At 46.5% G+C, this 20,782-nt stretch overlaps 1 protein-coding gene across 2 annotated transcripts in view; it reads right to left on the bottom strand.

The window, feature by feature from the left end:
* AMOTL1 (angiomotin like 1) overlaps positions 1-20,782 on the bottom strand; it is a 73,567-nt gene that overhangs the window by 28,581 nt on the left and 24,204 nt on the right. For both annotated transcript variants that reach the window (XM_030951818.1, XM_030951829.1), the window contains 3 exons: positions 15,048-15,194; positions 11,649-12,534; positions 1,185-1,461 (listed from right to left, as the gene is read on the bottom strand). In XM_030951818.1, the coding sequence (XP_030807678.1) occupies positions 1,185-1,461; positions 11,649-12,534; positions 15,048-15,194 (1,310 nt within the window). The remainder of the gene's footprint in view (positions 1-1,184; positions 1,462-11,648; positions 12,535-15,047; positions 15,195-20,782) is intronic.

A 20,782-nucleotide genomic window follows, 5' to 3' on the forward strand; every position in this document is an offset into this window, starting at 1 on the left:
TTAGGAAATTCTGGGAATAAACTCAACTCATCTTGTTGCAGAGAAGGAGGCAGAAAGGACAGCAGTCACAAAACACGTGGTCTTTTTCCTAATCTCTTTGAACAGATTGTCACAAATTTCTCCCAAAGCTAAGGAGAAGTTTCTCCCTAAGCTGGGACGTGGTCTCTGAGGGCTGCTTCTTCTTCTGTGAAGGATGTCCCTAAGAACACCCTGATCCACACAGCATACAGAAAAATTGAGGTCTTATATAGACTCCTAAATCCAGAGAGAAAAGACCTGCAGCCTAAGCTTATTTGTGTATAAGTGGTGGGAAGACATAAATGAAATAGTAGTACAGGGTCCAAAATAAGTTATTTGGTCTGAGCCCTTGGGACACAAAGCCATCAGATCTGGGGAGCATCTCTGATTTGCCTTCAATGCGCCTCAGTTTTAAGCAACTTCTACTTCATTTGATACAACTCTTCATCTTCTCACCCAGACAGTGTGCAAGACATCACCCTTTGGCGCTGAAAAAAACCTGCATATTTATAGAAAAGAACATGCAGGATCTCTTAGAAAAATAGGTTTCAAGCAAAATCTTTATCAAATGGTCCTTTCAGATAAGGGGACAGTGCTTTTAGTTCATTAAAGCAGTCACCAACATGTTCAAATGGATATCTAATATCAGTTCTTAGAAACTGGAGGAGCAGTAACTGAAAGCCTCTAGGACAACCCCGTTCATCAATTTCATAACAATGGACAACCCCACTGGTGGCTGTTACACTTCCAAAGAGTGTGGAGCACCACACGAGCTTATTGTGGTGGACAAGAATGCTTGGGACAAATAAGAACGTGCTCTTCATATGGTTCTCACCTGCATCTCTAACCCCTGTGCAGATGGTGCAGGACCCTGCTGCACCAGGAACATACCACCCATGGGAGACTTCCAGGGAAAGCTCCAGTGAGGCCAGCATGGAAGATGGAAGGGGAAAATACCCAGTTGAGAGATATGTGATGGACTGCTCTGTTTCATCCTAAAGGCAGTAGAGCCCACAAGGCACAGGATTACCCTTCTGTGAGACCACCATGAAGTGGCCAGTGGTGCAAACCCACTGCAGTGACACAGCTACAAAGAACAGCTGCCCAAAGGCAGAAGCACCAAGAGGGTTATCCTGGCCAGGCTCCATTCCAATCTCTACACCTACCTTCTGCAGCTTGTCTGCCTTCTCGTAGTAGCCCTCCAGCTCCTGCCGCAGCACGTGGTTCTCCTCTGAGAGCATCTCCACCATCTGCTGTGCCCGCTCCACGATGGCAAAGGCGTCGGGTGTCAGCGGCTGGCCCGGCAGCGTTGGGGTCTGGGCAGCCACGGGGGCCGGCAGTGGGGGCAGGGAGCCTGGGAGCAGAGGGCCAGCGGTGGCCTGCGAGGACATGGGGCTGTGCTGCTGGGCTGGCGGCGGCGGGAAGGGCGGCGGGCATTGTCGGCTGTGGGAAAGCACACATGGGGGAAGCGTTAGAGCCGCGCGCCCTCGAAATGCTTACGAGAGCTTTCACCTAGTGACTGCATGGTTTATTAATAGTGTTCTAACTGGACAGTCATGACTCCTAAATGCCAACAATTGCAGCAGAGACTGGGTAAATTGTCTCCTCGCCTGCTCTTGACAGTGACATACATGTCTGGTATGAGCGCATAAAGGAAGCACTGACTCAAAACCAGCATTTTTGCCTAGGTGTGCAGCTAATATTTCAGCAGCCACCAGCCTCTTCCTGCCTCCCCTTCCCACAAACACCATGGCTGAGAAGCATAAGCTGGCAGGCTTGAAGAAAACACAACGCATGCATTACTCACACATTGAACACCACTCCCTGCCCAGAGCAAGACCAGTGGATCAGCTGAGTTGGGAGGCAAGAGGAAGTGATGTGAGCAAAGCAGCATCCCTGAGTGGCTCTAGCAAGTAGAAGAGGAAGTGCTGCTGCAGAACTGCTGGAGGCACAGCCCCATTCAATCACAGTGAGCCATGAAAGCCATCCTCCAGCGGGAGACCTCATTGTGTCACTCCCTGATTAAGGGCATCTATCACTCACCAGACTCATATCAGGGAAGAATAAGCAGTGAGCTGGTAGTGGATCTGCTTGTGAGCTAGGCTTGCTGTCAGCAGGCAGCTCTTTAATACACCCGTATCATAATCTGCAGTGGCTGGAAGACAATCCAGGAGGATGTCTCAGCAGTGAGGGTAAGCCTGCAGCTGACAGCCAGGTGGGATCAGAGTCCCTCACCTGATCCACCTCCATCCCTCCATCCACTGCACAGGCAGCCCTCAAAGCCTCGGCCACAGGAAGCAGTCCCAGGCAAAATCTCACTGTGCACAGGCTGAGCCACTTCTCAGTCCTGATGCCAAAGTTCAGAAATTTCTACACTGATCTTGTTGAAAAGACTCAACCCACACCACGTGGTACCTCAGTGTCAGGGCCCAGTTTGGCTGGAAAATAAGTTGGCTGCTGGACCCCACCTGAAGTCTGCAATCAAGCACCTTCTGGATTTGTATTTTAACGTAACCACAAGCTGCTAGGCTTGCTGTGGATACCATTAACTTTATTTCTGTACCCTACACACAGCACAAGACATAATGCACATATTTACCCCACTGGGCCTCAAAGAACCATGAATGCTTTTTCTTAGACAGACAATTTTGTGCTATATAAATACATAGTAATTATGGTTACTGTTGTCTTCAGCACCTACACAGCTTCTCAAAATAGGGTTTTCAAAAGCCTTCAGTGTTGGCCTAATTCTACCGACAATAACCCACCACTTTGTTCGACTGCAGCAGAACAAAGCTGAAAAGTGAAGGCAATTTTAAAATCCTGCCCTAGAAAATGAACAGCACTGCTCTAACAAACTTGTCCCTGCCAAGCCACATGCCAGCAAAGAAAGCCAGCAATTCAGCCTTAATCTTCTGTCCAAACTAGAGTGAAAGCAAATCTCCAGGCCCCCAGACACAGCACACACACAGTCCCACACTCTCATCCCAGCTTTGCCCAGTGCATCCACTCTGTCCCAGAAAGGTACTGAAAGGAAGGAGGAAACACCAAACACAAGTACACTGCTAACTTGGTCAGAAGTACAGACCAGCGTCCCTGGGAAGAAGATCCCAGCAGAGCTTCATGCAGCCAGCAGTGAGGAACGCTGTGCTGAGCTCAGTCTGGCCTTGAGATGGCTTTGACCTGCCTAGCATAGACATGCTCTAAGGCTGTGTCTCTCCTGTAAATTAAACATCCACGGAGACGGCTCAAGAGCACAGGAGAGGGGCCATTCCCCCTGGTAGCTCCCAGGGCCAGAAGGGTTTGCTCTCAGTCCCAGGCACATTAGTTCTCTGGCAGAGGTGCAGGTTAATAACTAAGGAGCTAAATGTCTACTGAAAGAGGATAAAAGACAGGAAGCCAGGGAGGTGCCATATGACACTTCACAACAAAACACACAGGAATTAATAGAATCACAGAATGGCTTGGGTTGGAAATGATCTTTAAAAACCATCTAGTCCAACCACTCTGCCACAGGCTCAGACACCTTCCACTGGATGAGGCTTCTCGGGGCTCCAGCCCACCTGGCCTTGAACACTTCCCATGACGGAGCATCCAGAACTTCTCTGGGCAACCTCTTGCAGTGCCTCACCACCCTCAGCATAAAAACTTTCTTCCTTATATCTAATCTAAATCTACCCTCTTCCAGTTCAAACCTATCTCCTTTTATCCCATCTCTAAAGGCCTTGGTAGAACTGTCCTGCTCCAGCTTTCTTGTAAGTCCCCTTTAAGTATTAGAAGGCTGCAGTAAGATCTCTCTGGAGCCTTCTCTTCTCCAGGCTGAACAACTCCAACTCTGAGTCTGTCTTCATAGAAGAGGTGCTCCAGCCCTCTGATCATGGACATAGTTCTCACACCATCCCCACAATCCCCCCCTCCTTCTGGTGCTCCAGTGTGCACACCTGGCAAGGGTCCTGATGCCCATCGTGGGACTTGAATATTCTTTTGCTCAAAAATCTGAACAATAAATAACATCATGAGTAAGGGATGTTACTCACAGTGCAAAAGATGCTCCACAAGTGAATGTGAACTCAGACAAGCATGCAACATCTCCTCAATGCTGCTGACAGCCAGTCTGTGCTCACGTTTTACCACACCAATTAGTTCAGTTAAGTGTGAACTTGTTTGTCTTTACCAAAAGAAAAGGCACCACTGGTTTTGTGCAAGTAAAAGCCCAACTGTCTGGACAAAGCTACACCCCTACAAAGACACTTAATAGAAAACAGAAAATTTGGAAGATTTGCTGCAGGTACAGATTTTCTCATTTCTTTATGGGAATAGCATAGAGCAATAGAATTAAATTGATCTCTGAATCTAAACCAGTGGAGATACAGCAATCTTTCTTTTTCATTATGAAGCACAGCAGTCTTTGTCCATAGATACACCCTTTAGACCCTTGCATGAACTTTTGACACTGTACTTTTGGGAAATCTTACCCCTTCCTCAATTTCATCTTTTCTTGTCACTTTAGTCTGTCTAGATTTACACTACAGAGCAAGGAAAGACCACAGAGATCTCTATGTTCTTGAACTGCAAATTATTTTCTGAGCTACTAAAGATTTACACCCCATAGCAGCTGCCAGCCACTAGAGTCTCAGCAGCCATGGTCACAGGAGAGATTCTCCAGCGTTTTCCAGCTCAGAAACTGAAACAGGTACAACTGACTTTATATCTCCTGAAGCACAGCTATTCAATAAAATTAATGTTTCTAACTTTCTTTTTACTTGTTTAATCTGTCCCAATTTAGTTCTGACTTAGCCAACTGCAAAATCTCTGAGTACATATGTAATAAAATAAACACAGCAATTCACACTAACAAATCAGCATTTGCAAAAATAGGAATGTTATAACAGCAGCTTAGTTCCTATCCAAATTCTCATGTAAAGCTCCAAAGAAACACAGCAATCAGGATTATCCTGAGGTCCTTTGGGCTTAGTAAAGAATGACATTCTCACAATGCTTTTACTGTAGTTTAAATGTTGATCTTACTCTGCACTAGAGCAGGTTAAAATCTTTCAGCCAAACATTCTAGTTAACAATCATCCTTCTTAAAAGCATGCAGCAGTGGAACATTATGAGTTTTGGCTATCTCTGCAATATTTCAGCTACATTTCTATTAAAAACATATTTTTGTTGGCATTATTGTAGAAGTCAGGCCCCCATAAGCTTCTGCAATGTATTGTAAAGAAGGAAAAAGAGAAAAAAAATTAAGAAAAACAGTTTTTTCAATTAAGAGCACCAGCAGGCCATGAGGCTTTCAAGGGCTGCTGCGCTGGGGTCACCAAGCATTCTCTTTCTTTTCACAGATATAGCATGCATAATAGCGTACAATACAATGTCTTCAGCAAAATACTTGACAATGGACATCACTTTCATAAGAAACTCCTCAAGATGTTGGGGCTGCCCAAGCCCCCAAATTTAGGCATGGTCTTAATAGTCCTCTTACACTGGACCACCTGGGAGCAAGAATTACCAAGACACAGAAATCTGGGGAGAATTTGTAACTTTACATAGAAATAAAAAACCTGGAAAGGAAAATTAATGATAAAGTCCACTTGCTGTTGATGACCAGGAAATAAATACAAAAGAGCTGTTGTTGGATAAAGCAGCACAGTATTAGTAAAGGAAAATGCCTGTAAATGTTCTGGAAAGAAAATTCCACCTCAGCCTTGCTACAGGTACAGTGAAGCTCTCCTCTCTTCAGGGATGGAAAGGGGCCAGTAGAGGAAGGACTTTGTTTCCAACACACCATGGCATTTACATTCATAATTAAAATGCCCTCCTCTAACCTATTTAGCTCATCTTTCTCTGAATGCTCTGCCTTCCTTTGCCTCTAGGGCAGACTGGCCTATTTCATCTTTCAAAGACTCTCCCAAGGAACTTTATCTCACAACTTCATGCATCTTCTGTGGATGCTCTGGATGAGTCAGTGATGAGAATAAGGCGTTTCTGGGGTGCAGTCCTTTCAAGTTGCCTTAGGCTTTTACCTTACAATGGGAGTAAAAAAGTGTGTGAAATGTGCTTATTCCTGCCCATTGACTGGGAGCCTTCAGTCAGGATACTAACCTCAGACCAGGTGTCTACCTGATTTCATTATGATTTCTGCACTCATGAAGCAGACTTCAAACACTATTCTGTCTCACTGGTAATAACATGGAAGAAACAGTATTATGACCATGCAGGAAAAAAAACAGGATCAAGCAAAGTCAGGAAGCCCAGTCTGATGGTCATGGTGCAAGGAAACACAATTATAGATCCATCACTAAATGGTGATACAGAAAGAAATGGGAGAACATTTGCCAAAGCCCAGACATGGCCTTCATAGATGGAATTAGCAATAGTTGCAGTGTTTGTTTCAAAAAACACTCTGCAGACTTGGACTCACATCTCTTGAATTTACTGTTTTGTTGGTGACAATTGTTAGTTCTGGAAAGACTTGGTCCAGCTTCTTTGGCACGATTATGTGAAGATTCTCAGGGCAAAATGATAATCTAAAAAGACATATGCTGTATCAAAAATACCCTTGATAGTAGAGAGGGACAGGATATTGTATTTCCTCACAGAGATCCACACTCAGAACAGATTCTCAGCACAAGGAAAAGGTGCCTTCCTGAACCTCTGCACTTCTAGAGGAACCAGCTGGGATAATGATAGAGAAGGGTAAGGAGAAATGACAGGGCATCATCCAAGCTGTGGAAACAGCTTAATTTCACTTTCATTTATTTTAATGTAAGGCATATTAGACCAGAAGGAAAGGATACAAAGCAAAGCTCTTCTGCAGAGCTGTCAGATGGAAGTGTAGCCTGCAACCCACACTCATCCTTGCGCTATCCTTGCCAGAGAAAAGCCAGGACAAGTCAGTTTGGGTGTAACATCCTTCAGCTTGTCCACAGTGCCAGCAAACCCACCTACCTGGGCTGTCTCAGGGAAGAAAACAAGCTCCTTGTGCCCTGACAGCAGCCACAGACATGGCTGAATCACTAACTATCAACAAGTTGTCTGAAAACAGCAGTAATGTGTGTGGGGGGATAAATACACAAATACTGGAGAAATAGCAGACTATTTCAGTAGTTAATTATAGACTTCTACATCCTGGCCGGGTGGAATTTTATGAGGCACATAATGGGATGTATTTAAAAACAGCCCAGATTTATTCTTTTCATTGATTCTGCATGCTGATTTTGAAAATGGATTAAATCAGAATGAAAAGGTGCCTGCATGATTGTCTTCTGCACGTACCACAAATTAATTCCCCTCTGTAAGAAGCAGAGTTTCCAGTTCAAGGCTTCATTTGCATTATACACTCTTTTTATTAATAGTGTCGATAAAGAAATCATTCTGAATAAAAGACACCAGGATCTGACAAGAGCCACTGGGATCAATGAAGCGGATTCATTGCACCGAGTGATCTGGATCACAGTTTAAGCACGACATGGAGATACAATATCGACTTGAGCTGGTCCAAGTTCATCCATCCAGGAATAAATACAGCAAGGTAAAGTGAAAGGGTGGAATATACTATCCTGGGCTGTGACAGCCCTCACATGCCTGACTGGGTAACAAGCTGTATGGAGAGATCCCAGGGTGCCAACTGCAAATGTTAATGAGCTATGTAAACAAGGAACACTGAGCCAAATCAGAGGTGTTACTACACCTGATTAGCCTCTGGTCCAGCTGGTACTGAACCAGTGTTCAGGCTGGCCTTCCACAGTGAAAAAAAGGAATTTTGACAATAGTGAAATAAGTACAGGGCTCTGGACTCCATCTGTTAAATGTATTAAAGAACTGATAGCACAGGTCTCTTCACTGTATTTTACAAAGATTTTTCAAATCCCTGGTAACTAGAAAACACAGGCTGAAACTAAAATGGAGATCTTTGCCAGAGATGGCAATTAGCTAGTGGAACAAGGCTATAAAATCCGTGATGGATTCTCCAGATGGAGATTGTTATATTCACTAGGACTGAATGTTTCACAAACTGGAATTAATTCATGGCATCATGCAAAAAACTAAATTAGATTAGTTCCAAGCCCTTTTACCTAACAAGCTGTGACTTTCTGAACCTACACCTAAGGAAAGTTAGCAAAGACACCATTCAATAATGGCTGCACATCTAGGAAAGGAAACGTTTTCTAAAGATTATTATACTTGGCTAACTTAAAGCATTCAGAAGTTGTGAGTCAGGGCCCCAAGCACCAAGCAACTGGCTTAAAAATACTGACATTTTAAAAGGAAAAAATACTGGTTCATTTTTATTTGCCTTCTAGTTGTTTTGTCCTTTAAGCTTCAAGGTTCAAATTCTGGTCTGCAACTGTGATGTCCATAAAACAGAAGTCACTAAATCTAATTTATAAAAATGCTGAGACTGCATCATATGACTCTAGGATTTCTTCAGTACAACATCAATTAATAATCTTGAAATTTACAATAAATTTCAAGATTTCACCCCAATGATTATAAAGGCAATGTCTCCTTTAAAACCAGTCATGTGCAAAACAAAAAGTCAAACCAAAAAAGGAAATTAAGCAGCAGCTACAGTTATTCCATTTTCCTTCAACAGCTCCTGGTCAGCATTAGTCCATTTCCAGCCACATTTCCCTTATCAAAGAAGGACAGTGGGGAAGTGGGGGTTCCCTTTAAGTCTTTTCCATCCCTGGTACCTGTGAGTGCTTTTTCTGGATCTATGCTCTCTGTGTTTCTCCTCTTTTGTGGAACACAGAAGACTCTCGCATGGTCCCCATCCAGAGGATGAACCTGCACTGATGGATGGGCTGGGGAAGTGATATGACCAAGACAGAGGGAAGGAGATGCTGGGGTACATGAGATTCCCATTTGACCATGAGCAAAGTTCTGTTTCCATCAGCTTCTTTCCCAGACACTCCTGATCAGATGAAAGCTGAAATTCCTTACCTCACTTGTTCCTCTAACACAAAAACCAGCCCCTCCAAACCCTACCCCTACTGTTAATTAACCTTATGAAACGAGGCAGTCCCCTATCTCAACCTCTTCTGTCACAGTCCAACATGCCAGCCAGATGCCTGGCAGTGAGCATCCCCAGAGCCCAGATAAGGGGAGAAGCAGTGATCAAGTGCAGGGTTCACAGGAAGGTTTATGCTTGGGAGCAACCTAGGAGTGTAACACAGTGCTCCCCCTGCACCCAACTCCTCCAGCAGGGCTCAGACTGTGACTGCTGCCCAGGCAAATCCTGTAGTAAAGACAGAGCTGACTGACATCCCTGAACAGGTAACCTGCCTTTATCCTCTCCAAAGACTGAAATACTTGGCATAGAGACCACTTTACGAAATTGCATTTTAAGCAGCGCAGACATGGGCAAGCCCATCCTGTCACGCGGGCCAAGATGCATGCAAGGATGCACTGGAGCACAGCTGCTGAGATAGAGAAATGACAAGTGATGAATAAGCACACAGTGCTTATAAAGTCACCTCCAAAATGCTTTAGTCAACCAAATCTTCCTGGGGGACAGGACCATACAGGACCTGGGACCAGTTATAAACTGGGATAAGCACAGAATAAACTAAGTGAGTTTATTTCCTGGTTTTTAGTGACAGCAGTTCATAATAATTGAGAAAAGGTAATGAATAATTGAGAAAAGTGTGCTGAAGGAAAGTGAAAAGTTGACATCCTTGTGTTAAAAAATACAGAGAAGCCTGAGATGAGGATGAAGACCACCACTTTGCTGAGACCCAGAGGCTCACTGTCTGACATCTGAAAACAGTCAGATGTTCCCCCATTCACTGACAGAAAACCTCCCCAAAATCCAGGCAGCATATGAAGGAAGCCAAAAAGGCCCCGAAAATGATCACCTGTACATCAGGATCCAGAACTGCCTTAAATAAAGCTCAAGAAACACCATACACCTTAGAGCAAACCCTGACTTGGTGCAACAAGCCCAGCCACACCAACCCCCTAACCAACATCTGTACAAGTTTGCTGGCATAGTCAGGGATAGCAGACTGACAAGTATTAAGGCCCTTGCTGAGTTACAAGAAAGATAGCACTGAAGATTTTTTTAGTAAGTGTGCAAAACTTGGCTCGGCTCTGCTCTGCTCTGTCACGCTGCCAGTCCTCTGCTGCACCGCATATCCCTTCCCCTGGTGCCCCAGGACCTGACAGGAGGGAGATTTCTCCAGCACCATGCAAAGAAAGCACACAGGGGTAGTAGACATCCTCTCTGCAGCGTGATTTGGGGGTAAACGATGCTGCCTTGCCAGGAACAAGCAGTGACCACCATCACGAGCCAGTGGATTTCTCCCCACAGCTGCTGGGGTGATCCAGCCTTTGCTGAGGACTGGAATGGAAATCTGCACCGAATCAAGGAGGTTTCTCAGCATTAACCTTGCTGATCAGGCAACTGGGAAAAGCTCTGGAAGTGGCCCCCAAGGGTTTTCTACTTGACTCCACTGATGTTCCCAGTTAGCTGAAGCAGTGCATGCACCACCCAGCTCCACTCACTTGCACAGACTCAGAACACTCTGCGGCTATTGAACCAGCATTTTCCAAGAGTGATAAAAATACCCAAACCAGCTCCTTTTCTGTGGGCATGAATCTGCTTGGTGCTGGAGATGCTTGTTAGCATCACAAACAACTGCAGAAAAGCATGGCCCCAGTTGCCCTCACATCTCCATAGGTCTTTCTTTGCATAAACAGGCATTTTTGCTGAAGTCTTAAAAATACCATCTTGCTCTGAAAAAATTGCATAAACTCTGCACAGTGGCCATACATGTAGCTGTAGAGGGACTCAGCACAGGCCTGCCACTTGTCACAGCCACCTTGCCCCTGCCACTGAAACTACACTTTGAGTTTCTACCTGTCTCAACACAAAACCCATCTTTGCTGCAAACATGGAAAAGCAGAGCATTCCCTCCTGCATTTCATGGCTTACACATTTTGGACAGAAAGAGCCAGGTTGGTTGCACCACCCTTTCTTTGTGCCTGTGCTATGGTAAAATAACTGTGCAACTTAAAGTGATGCCAACAAAACCTCTGGGGATTCTGGGATCAGTAAAGACTCAATGAGGCAGCTTGCAACATGGAAACTGCTCACATTCACACCAAACAACTTCAGACTTCCAAACCCAACAAAGTAACTGTCTGAGAGGTCAAAGAGACAAGGGATGACACAGACAAACACTTGCATTGGGGTACAACATGGAAAAAGAGCCCTTAACACACCACCTCATCTCTGAAGGCAGGACCTGCACCACTCGCAGGGCTCAGCGCACAGCCAGCAAACACTGGATTATTTTTAATGCGCTTGGAATAAACCTGTGCTCACAGGGAGGCCTGGCATGAGGGGCCCAGTATCGTGAAAGCCCCACGTGAGCCCTGTGGGAAGATGTAAGTAGCACACAGTGGAATATAAGCTTTATAGAGTCCTCTGGGAGATGCAGGTGCCTCCATCAGCTGGGCCTGCCATCCCGGCCACAGGATGTTATGTCCCCACTGCAGGGGGATGTCCCCACCGTGTGCCTGGAGCTACAGCTCACTCTGGCCATCTCTACACGAGGCCCAAGCCCCACAGACACCCGGGCAGGACCAGTGACCCTGCAGACCCCCGCAATGGCCATTACCTGCTGAGCCCGTACTCTGGGGGCGGCTGGTAGCGGACGAGGGCCAGCTCCGCCCGGGCAGGCTGGGGAGCAGCGTAGGCGGCCTTGAGGACATCTTGTGACGATTGCTCACCGTAGAAGAGCCCGTGCTCCTGTGCCTTGCTGCCTGGGGCTGCTGCCTTGCCTTTGTAGGGGTACTCGGGAGGCGGGCCCCGTGGGTCCGTGGCCTTGCTGGGTTGTGGGGCTGCCTTGAAACCCTTCCCACCTCCCGGGGCTGGGGGGTGCTGCTTGGCCCCGTTCCTCTCCAGCGAGAGCTGCATGATCCTCTCGCTCAGCGAGCGGACGTGGCCCTGCTTCAGCTCCTTCAGCGCCTCATCCTTATGCGCCTGCCCGCTGTTGGCCCGGTTCACTGTAGGCCTCCCCTCCGTCCTGGACTTTTGGCTGGAGGAGCCATAAAAACCCGGCGTGGAGGCGGTGGCTGGTGGTGCGGGCTGGCCACGGAAAAACTGGGACTGGGCCTTGGCCTCCTCGTAGGTGGGGAGCTCCTCGGTGCTGTGCGGGGGCTGCGGGGCCCGAGGCTGCTTCTCCATGGCAGCACCGTCCCCCTGGTGCTCCTGCCCCTGTGGTTCCTGCCGCCCTGACGGCTGGACCATTGGCAGCTCTTCGGGAGCAAGGTTTTCTGCGGAAGAGAGAGTGCTGGCAGTGCTGTTAGAGGGGCCGGCGCTGCCCGTCGCCTGGTGCTGGATGGCCAGCAGGTTCATGTTCTCGCTGGGGCTGCCATACCTCAGCCGCTCCTGGATCAGGCGCTGCAGGACGGTGCCGGCTGCCACCTCCTCCGCCCCTCGCATCTCCGCCTCTGGCACACGGCGGAAGCTGGGCGGGCGCAGGGTGCAGAAGGTCTCCTCGGCTGGGCAGGGAGAGAAAGGCACCCATTAGCTCTGCTGCCCAGGAGCTCTAATTCCCCCTGCTGTTTCTTCCTTTCCTACATCCCACAACAGTGACCCCATGCCCAGGATGCACCCCCATGGTGCAGGGGACACCCTGGGAGCACAGGGGACATGGCTGGAAGCCAACAAAGGAGGCAGAGCACTGCTCCCTGCTCATCCTCCACCCCTACACGTTAATTCTGTTTGGCAGTGACCCCTAGGAACACATTCCAGTCCCCTCCCTGGCCTTCCCCTCCATAATATTCCATGCGTCCAGTGCCCACAGCTCTGAACCTGCCTCTAAGTCAAAAAGGGACATTGCATGTCACAGAGAAATTTGGTATTTTCTAACATGGTTAGGATAGGATAGGATAGGATAGGATAGGATAGGATAGGATAGGATAGGACAGGATAGGATAGGATAGGATAGGATCGGATCCTACAATGGTTATCTCATCCCACTGCCTGGCCAATTCGATGCTCACAATAAGATAAAGCATTTTATTAAGGGCCTTGTCCAAATGCCTCTTTAAACACTGACAGGCCTGGGGCATTGACCACCTCTCTAGGAAGCCCGTTCCAGTGTTTGACCTCTCCCTGGAGATAGCCTGCACAACTTACAGAGGCAGCCTGCACGGCAACACCAACTGCTGTATTTTTGATGGCCAAAGGTGTAAGTGAACTGTGTGCCATGACAAAATAAAATGTAAGATGTGTCACCGAAAAACAGTGAAATGGAACTGAAAATGAAATGGTCCTAAAGGTTGGAGAATAATCTGTGCTCTGGCATTTTCCTCTAAGACAGCAATTTCCCTTCTGGATGAAAACACTATTTCTAAGGGAGTCAATAATAACTGTTGCAATTTTACAAGGAAGGTATTATGGTTATATATGTAATGCCAGCATTTAAAAAAAAAGCACAGACAGATTAGCTACACAACCCTAACACAGGCTACTGAAGTCATTCAGAGTCAACGGCACCATGTTTGCACTACATAGGCAGTGGAGCTTGCCTGGAGCTAAGCATCTAGAAGCATTTGGACAAGGCTCTCAGGCACATGGTGTGATTCTTGGGGTGTTCTGTGTATGGCCAGGAGTTGGATTTCATGATCCCAATGGGTCCCTTTCAACTCAGCATATTCTATGATTTAACCATGGCTGAGACTTCTGGAATCCCTCCCTCCCGGAGCCCTCCTTCCATCCCAAAGGTGCTGTAAGATGTCTATCTGGACACTGTCTGAGCTCAGACAAATGCTTCTGAAAGACTCCAGTGCAGACAAAAGTGAAGAGAGTCTTCCAATGTCCCTAGGCAAGAAGGAGGTGCTTTCTGCAGTCTGGTTTCTTGAGGTCACTCTCGGCAACTTTCTCTCCCCTGCTGTTCCCAATTCTCAGAGGAGTTTGTCAGGACTTACATATGTTTCTTGGCATCTGAAAGCAGTTTAAAAGCAAACTTTCTCCTGAGGTCTGGTCATTTCCCTGAGGTTTCATCAGTTGCTACACATGCTGTGGGATAACTTACATACAACCCAGATGCCAGAGGGAAAGAAAAGCCTTTGACTCTTAGCAATGATAAGAGGTCATTTCTGCTAACATTTCTGTGGCAAAGCCTTAAAGATGATTGTGTGGCTCAAGAGAGATAGAAGATTCCCAGGCTGTTTCATTCCACACCTGCCCTAGGAGCTACACCTCTCCTCTTTCTCTGAAACAATGTTATCTGCCTGCCAGCCTCACCCACTGGGGTTGCAGTCTGGCCACCAGCCCTCAGAGGGTCTGTCAGCTCCTCAGGATGGTGTTTGAGGCAGGAAGATGCACAGACACACAGTGCAACTCCATCTACCTGTCTGCTCAACAGCCATGTATCCAGCTGCTTTAAATGCCCCTGCAGTTACAGCAAACTTGTTGCTTTGTTCATGTTATCATAGTACACAGAAGCCTCACCACACTGGACATTTTCACAGACAAGTAATGTCTCCCTAACACATCAGAAAGTTTACAGTCTAGGTTGTTAGACAATGCCTGAGAAAAGCCTGAGGAAAGGAGATAAAGCCAACATCACACAATCAAGGCAGTTTTTTATAATACATCAGGATTTCCACTTCTGTGCTAGTCATGTTATAATCCTTTTATCTGGGAGGTGTACTTTAAATTGCCTCTTATTGAAGTCCAGAAGGATTGACCACAGTGAGCTTTCCACAGTGCCTATGGTCTTGCTCCATCAGCAAAAGAGCCATGGAAATTGGTCCAACTGTGCGCTGAAAAGCAACCATGTCCTGAAGGACAAGTGGAAATGATGAATCCTCCACAAATACAGATGACAAGTGATGGTGGGTCACAATACACGTCAAAGGTAACTTTGACTCTACGAAGAATGAAAAGCTGGCCTTCAACTCTCTAAATATTACTTGTAAATGGTTTAAACTGCTCAATTTATACTTTGGGAAAAACCTGGAAGTAAATGCAGTGCGTTCATACAGAAGTGTGGCCATGCACTTACCAGCTTTTTCTTTGGCACTGATCACTTCAGCTGTTAGCGGGGACACTTCATGCCTGCCAGCAAACAACTGGTGATCCTGGTAGAGAAAGCCAGAGTCTTCCAGTACCTGGACTGGGCTGGTAGGCTTGTAACAAACAGATGTGGAGCCTGTAAGAAAGAAGAACGGAATGCCAGTAAAGAAACCGCATGAATGACAAAATGTGAAGCCATGACTCATGACAGTAGTCCAAAAAAAAATTTCTTGAGCATGGCTAGGTGCTGAGAAGCCCTTCTGAGGCCAGTGGGCAAACCAACTCTTCAGTCTGCACTTCCCAAATAACACATTGGCTCTGGGGAACAAGAGGCAAAACACCAAGTCACCAGTGCTGTTTCATGCATTGACCCAGCCTGGCCTACAAGGTGCTCAGTCCAGGTACAAAGAAAGGTTTATAGGAGCTGACAGTGAAAAGTCACAAGCTCACAAATCAAGGCACAGCCTCAGGACATGAAATCAACAGAGCCATAGTAAAACTGAACAAGGGAGTGGGTAAAAAGAAGGAAAGGTGAGGACACGGTCACACATTAAATAGGACTATAGTCTGGGAAAGGTCTTACCACAAAACCTGCTCATGAGTAATAGTTCAGCAATACAGAAAATTGCTGAGACAGAAAATACAACCAGTGCTATCAAGGGAGAGAGTTTATAAATCACTTTGTCCAGATGTTCTTAATATGGTAAGGAGCGCATGTAGCTGGAGGGCCATGGGAATTTGTGCTGCAGACCAACTGCACAGGAGCTGCATGCCCCAGCATCCCACAGACACTGAGGGCTGCACTGCACTGGTTTTGGCTAGGACAGAGTTAATTTTCTTCTCAGTAGCTACTGCAGGGCTATGTTTTGGATTTGTGCTGGAAACATTGTTGATAATACAGAGATTGTTTTAGTCTCTGCCGAGCAGCACTTAAGACAGCATTAAGGCCTTTTCTGCTTGCAACTTGGCAAACAAGGCTCATCCTATATCTGTTCTCAGGGGTGCTTGTTCTAACAAACTGATACAAAACGCATCACAGCAGTGTTAAGCCAGGAATGACATTGGCTTGACCCTATATTTCAAGCCACAAATGACATTGGCATAATCCTACAATTCAAGGAAGACACAGAGTGTACAGGGTTCTAAAGGAGGGCTGCAAAAATCATCAGTGGGCTGTAGAACTTGTTCTGAGAGGAAAGGCAGAAGGAGTTTGGTCCTTTTTCCCCAGAGAAGAGAAGGGTGTGAGGGACCTCTCAGTACAGTCTTGCAGCATTTAAAGGGAGGCTACAGAGAGGAAAGAGGGTCTCTTTTCACAAGGAGCTACAGTGAGAAGGGGCAGCAAGCACAAGTTGCACTAAGAGATGTTTTATCTTGATGTAAGGATGAAACTTTTTACAGCGAAAACAATCACTCACTGAACAGCCTCCCCAGGGAGGTGGCAGACTCCCCATCACTGGAGGTTTTCAGTATGTGATTAGACACTGTCCTAGATAACCTCATCTAAATGTCTCCTTCCCTCAAAAGGTTAGAGCAGATGATCTGTGAGGTCCCTTCCAACCTGGTCTGTTCTACGCTTTTGTGATTTTTACTTTCTCATTTTTCTGAGAACTTACTCATTTTGTAAAGAGAGGCTGCTTGAGGTTCAAACCTTGGAAATGAGCATCTTCTGGCTGCAAGTACCCTGGCACAACAGGCACACAGCAGGCTCACTCTCCACTCATCCCACTGGTTGTCACAGGTTTTAGGCTAAGGGAATGGTCATCAATCTCTAACCCCAGCCACCTGCCAAGGACTTGCCTGAGCAGGAGGCAGAGTGCTCAAAGCGGCACTGGTGGTGCATCTGGCCATCCCTGTGGGGCAGGAAGCCCACAAGCACAGGGATCCACAGCACCCCACTCTGCAGAAAAAACAGCCATCCATGAATGACCTGGATTTATTAATCCTGACTGCTTGGTTTGTGTTCAGCTAACTGCATGCTGCCTGCCTATATTAAACAGGTCATTGCTAGCCCCATGCAACTGCATGGAGCAAGGCAGCAGGGGGATGACAAGGGGGATAGGATCCAGCCTGTCATTTCTACAGGCACGAAGATACTATTTTCTTCTGTGCCAAGAGGAGAGGAAATAGGCATTTCTGCAAAATGTTAATGAATTCATCACTTTACCATTCATATTATGCATGAATGTGTATGGCAGTTATCTATATTTAGAAAGCAAGAGGGAAAGATTGCTTGCTTGAGTAGATCTAAGCCATATATGTATGTGAAAACAAGCACAGGAGACTGGTCTGTAAATTGTGCTGATGCTGACACAGACCCAAGAAAAATCTCAAGTACACTAATTTCCAAAATTATTGGCCTATTCTGGTAGAGAATAGGATTAAAAACACCCTTCGTTGCTCCTCCACACGCACAGTCCTGCCTTGGAATTTGGAATCCTGTATGCAACAAGCGCACTTCAAACCCGAGCTTGTTCTATGAAAAAAAAAATAGATTGGGGTGAAGCAAAGAAAACCTGCACACCCAAGGAAGAAGACAAGCAGCTTCAGGCATTACAGGCAACCTGGGCAGCCAGCAGACAGCTTGGCCCCGCCACTCACCAAAGAGAATTCAAAAGAAATAAACTGTTAGTAAAATTGCAGCCTCGCCTTCTGCATTTCAAGTCTGTAGGCACCCTTGGCTTCAAATTTTACAAGATGGAGAACAAAGACATGTTTTTTTCTTTAACAGGAGCAGAAATTCTCACCTAACCACTTGTCCCTGGTTGTCATGGCAGAGCAATATTCTACTAAAATCAGGACTGGTAAATGCCAGTATCTGACAAACTGCTCAGTTTCTGATCTCTGTTATATTACAGTCAAAATCAAGTAGCCCCAATCCAGGCAGAAACTACTGGACTGTGCTGTACCCATGTTGATGTTTTATCACCATAAAATGATGTCATGATGTTTTATGATGTTAAAAATGATGTAACAATATTTTATGTTCATTCACAGTAGGTTTTAATAAAATGTCAGCTGTAACTGACACAGAAAACCAGTTTCTGTGTAACACAGAAAACAGCTGCCAATAGATCAGTGCTTGGCACACAGCCACAATCCAGATCATGGGCAATAAGGCACCACTTGAAAGCTTAGTGGAACCTCACAAGCCATTTGGAGCAAGGCACAAGCCTTTTTTCTTTCTCCCCTTGCTGTCACTAGAGCCTTCCAAATCCCAGTTCCCCTCTCTGAAGGGAAATGCTTTATTACATCCAGCTCTGACATGGTGCAAGGCACCCATCCAATGGTTAGGGACTTGCTCCTTTCCCAGACCTCCTCATTCCTCTACAATGGTCACCAGAAGAGCAATTTTCATCCCTATAACTGATTCCTAGTGCCAGAGCAGCAGTGCCCAGCAGCCAGGAGTTAAGAAGCCAGTTGAGAGCAACCTAGAATGAAGATCATCACCCTGCCAGGGGTGTGTCCCTGGGGAATGGCTTTTTACCCATATCTAGTTAACCACAAACCACAGCTGCTGCAGCTGCTGCCCCATGTTCTGTGACAGCCGCTGCCAAGAAGGACTGACCTTATCATGCCTGTAGGTGCCTGCAGGCAGTGGCCAGCTGTGCTGTGCCCTCTGCTCTCACCCTCCCAAAGCCAGCCCAGCCCCCTCAGCCCAGAAAGCCAGGATGGAGCCCAGCCCACAGACATCATGCCTTCAATTGCCCTGTATCTAGTGTCTCTTACAGCCATCTCTATAAGACATGAGCATATTTCTGGCCCATTTCAGTTCTTGCTAAATTGGGTAGCTGCTCCAGGCCTTCACTTCTGCATCTCTACCAACTCTCCTACATCTAAGTGATCACCTGACACCAATTCATTTATTTTCCTTTACTTTTAGATAAGCATGCATTCCACTGTACAGAAGCAGATGTATTATCCTGGAGGTTACTGCACAGCAGTGCAATTCATTTGAAGATTCAGAACTATTCAAATGAATCAGTTGCTAAGATTAACACCAGACAGTCAGCCAGGACCCAGAGACAGTGGAGCAACACTTAAATATTTCCTGTTTCTGATGTGGCTTCAGTCTGGTTTTGAAAAGGATCTAAAGCAAACCACATAGGAAGCTCATTGCTGTGACATGAGAGGAAAGCCATGTTTTTAAAGCAGTAACAGCATCCCCCAGAAACAAATTTACAAAAACAGTTAGAGAAGATGGTTTTCTTACAGCAAACCGTACTACTACTCTTGTCTTCAGCTAAACACCAGAAGATGCCAGTTGTGAAAACACAGCTTGCTGCTATTTAGAGGCAACACCTCAAGGCAGATCCCAGGTAATGAGTTTCTGCATCACACCCACTGGCCACCCAGGTAACATAATGTGGCTGCCCACAGCACAGCCCATGCTGCTGGCAAGTATGACTCCTCTTCTACCACCCAAAAGCCATCCAGCCAAACAAAACCACAGAGCTGACCTTCAAAAATTTCTCTTTCAATCTGTACTCTACTGACCAAGTGGTTCAAAAGAGATTGAGGTGTTTCAGATATGATCCTAAGCAATTATCTGAAATTAAAAAGTAAGGAGGCTTTACACTTTCCTATAAATCCTGCCACAGTATGTAAGAGAAATTCAAAAATGACAGGAGAAAAATTACATCATTTCCAAGCCCACATCTGTCCTTCTGTATCACAGCCGTGCTGAAAAGGAGGATAAACACCTTATTCGACATTTAAATATTTTCTCTGCCCTGCCACTGCATAAAAATTTCAGGTCAAAAAAGGAAGAGAATTATTTAAGGGAAATAACAAAAGAACAGTAAAGCAGTCCACGGCCCAGGGGGCTGCACAAAGGCTGTGCCATGAATTGCCCAGGGTGCACCAATCAGTCCCCACAGTGGGTCACAGGAACCCTCTGTCCAGGCTGGACACCCCTCCACGTGCATCCTGGCCCATGAACCCCACTTTCTCTCCTATGCATTGGCCCAGTCTTGAGAGCAGGGATTGCCATACCCCAGCCACACAGCCACGCCACTCTCCCAAACCTGGGAGGAAGATTTGAGTTTCCTTTAGCACAGAAAAAAATAACTCACGTGTCTCGCTTATTGGTTTAAGTATAAAAATTGGACTCCTAACAATGCCACAAGGGATGCTTTTGGTACCTCCAACAGCACTGGGATTCTTTTGCAGCCACAGCTCCAAGGAAGTGCAGGGGCTCAGGCAGCCACTGGTGATTGTTTTTCATCAGCAGCTCCCCAGTCAATGCACAAGTTTTCTAGGTCACTTTTGGGGTGGCTGACTCATCCTCACACCCCATAATTCTGCCTGGGAACCTCGCATCTGCAGCCAGGGCTCCTGAGCCTTGCGAGGACTGAACAAGCATCACTAGTATCATTTCCATGGGAGCAGAGCAATATCTTGCAGGACGAAAATTCAACATGCATAATGCACACCAGATGTGAATGAGCAGCACCTCTTATTTCCCACATGAAAGCGAGAGAAGCTGCACCCCTGTGCCTGGCAGGATTATCAGACCGAGCTACGCCTCCACAGCTCACCGCTCTGGGGAAAGAGATCCTCATCCCAGTATCAGCTCCAGGATCCACATTGTGCTATTCCCCTGCTCAAGAAGAGTTTCTGGAGTCACCCATCCTTGGTACTGTCATTTCACTCTCCAGAAAGTGCATTGTTCAAGAAAGCACGAGCACGACTAATGGGACTAGGCAATGAAGTCAGCCAAACCCC

Source organism: Camarhynchus parvulus, chromosome 1, assembly GCF_901933205.1.
Source record: "Camarhynchus parvulus chromosome 1, STF_HiC, whole genome shotgun sequence".
NCBI classification, from domain to species: domain Eukaryota; kingdom Metazoa; phylum Chordata; class Aves; order Passeriformes; family Thraupidae; genus Camarhynchus; species Camarhynchus parvulus.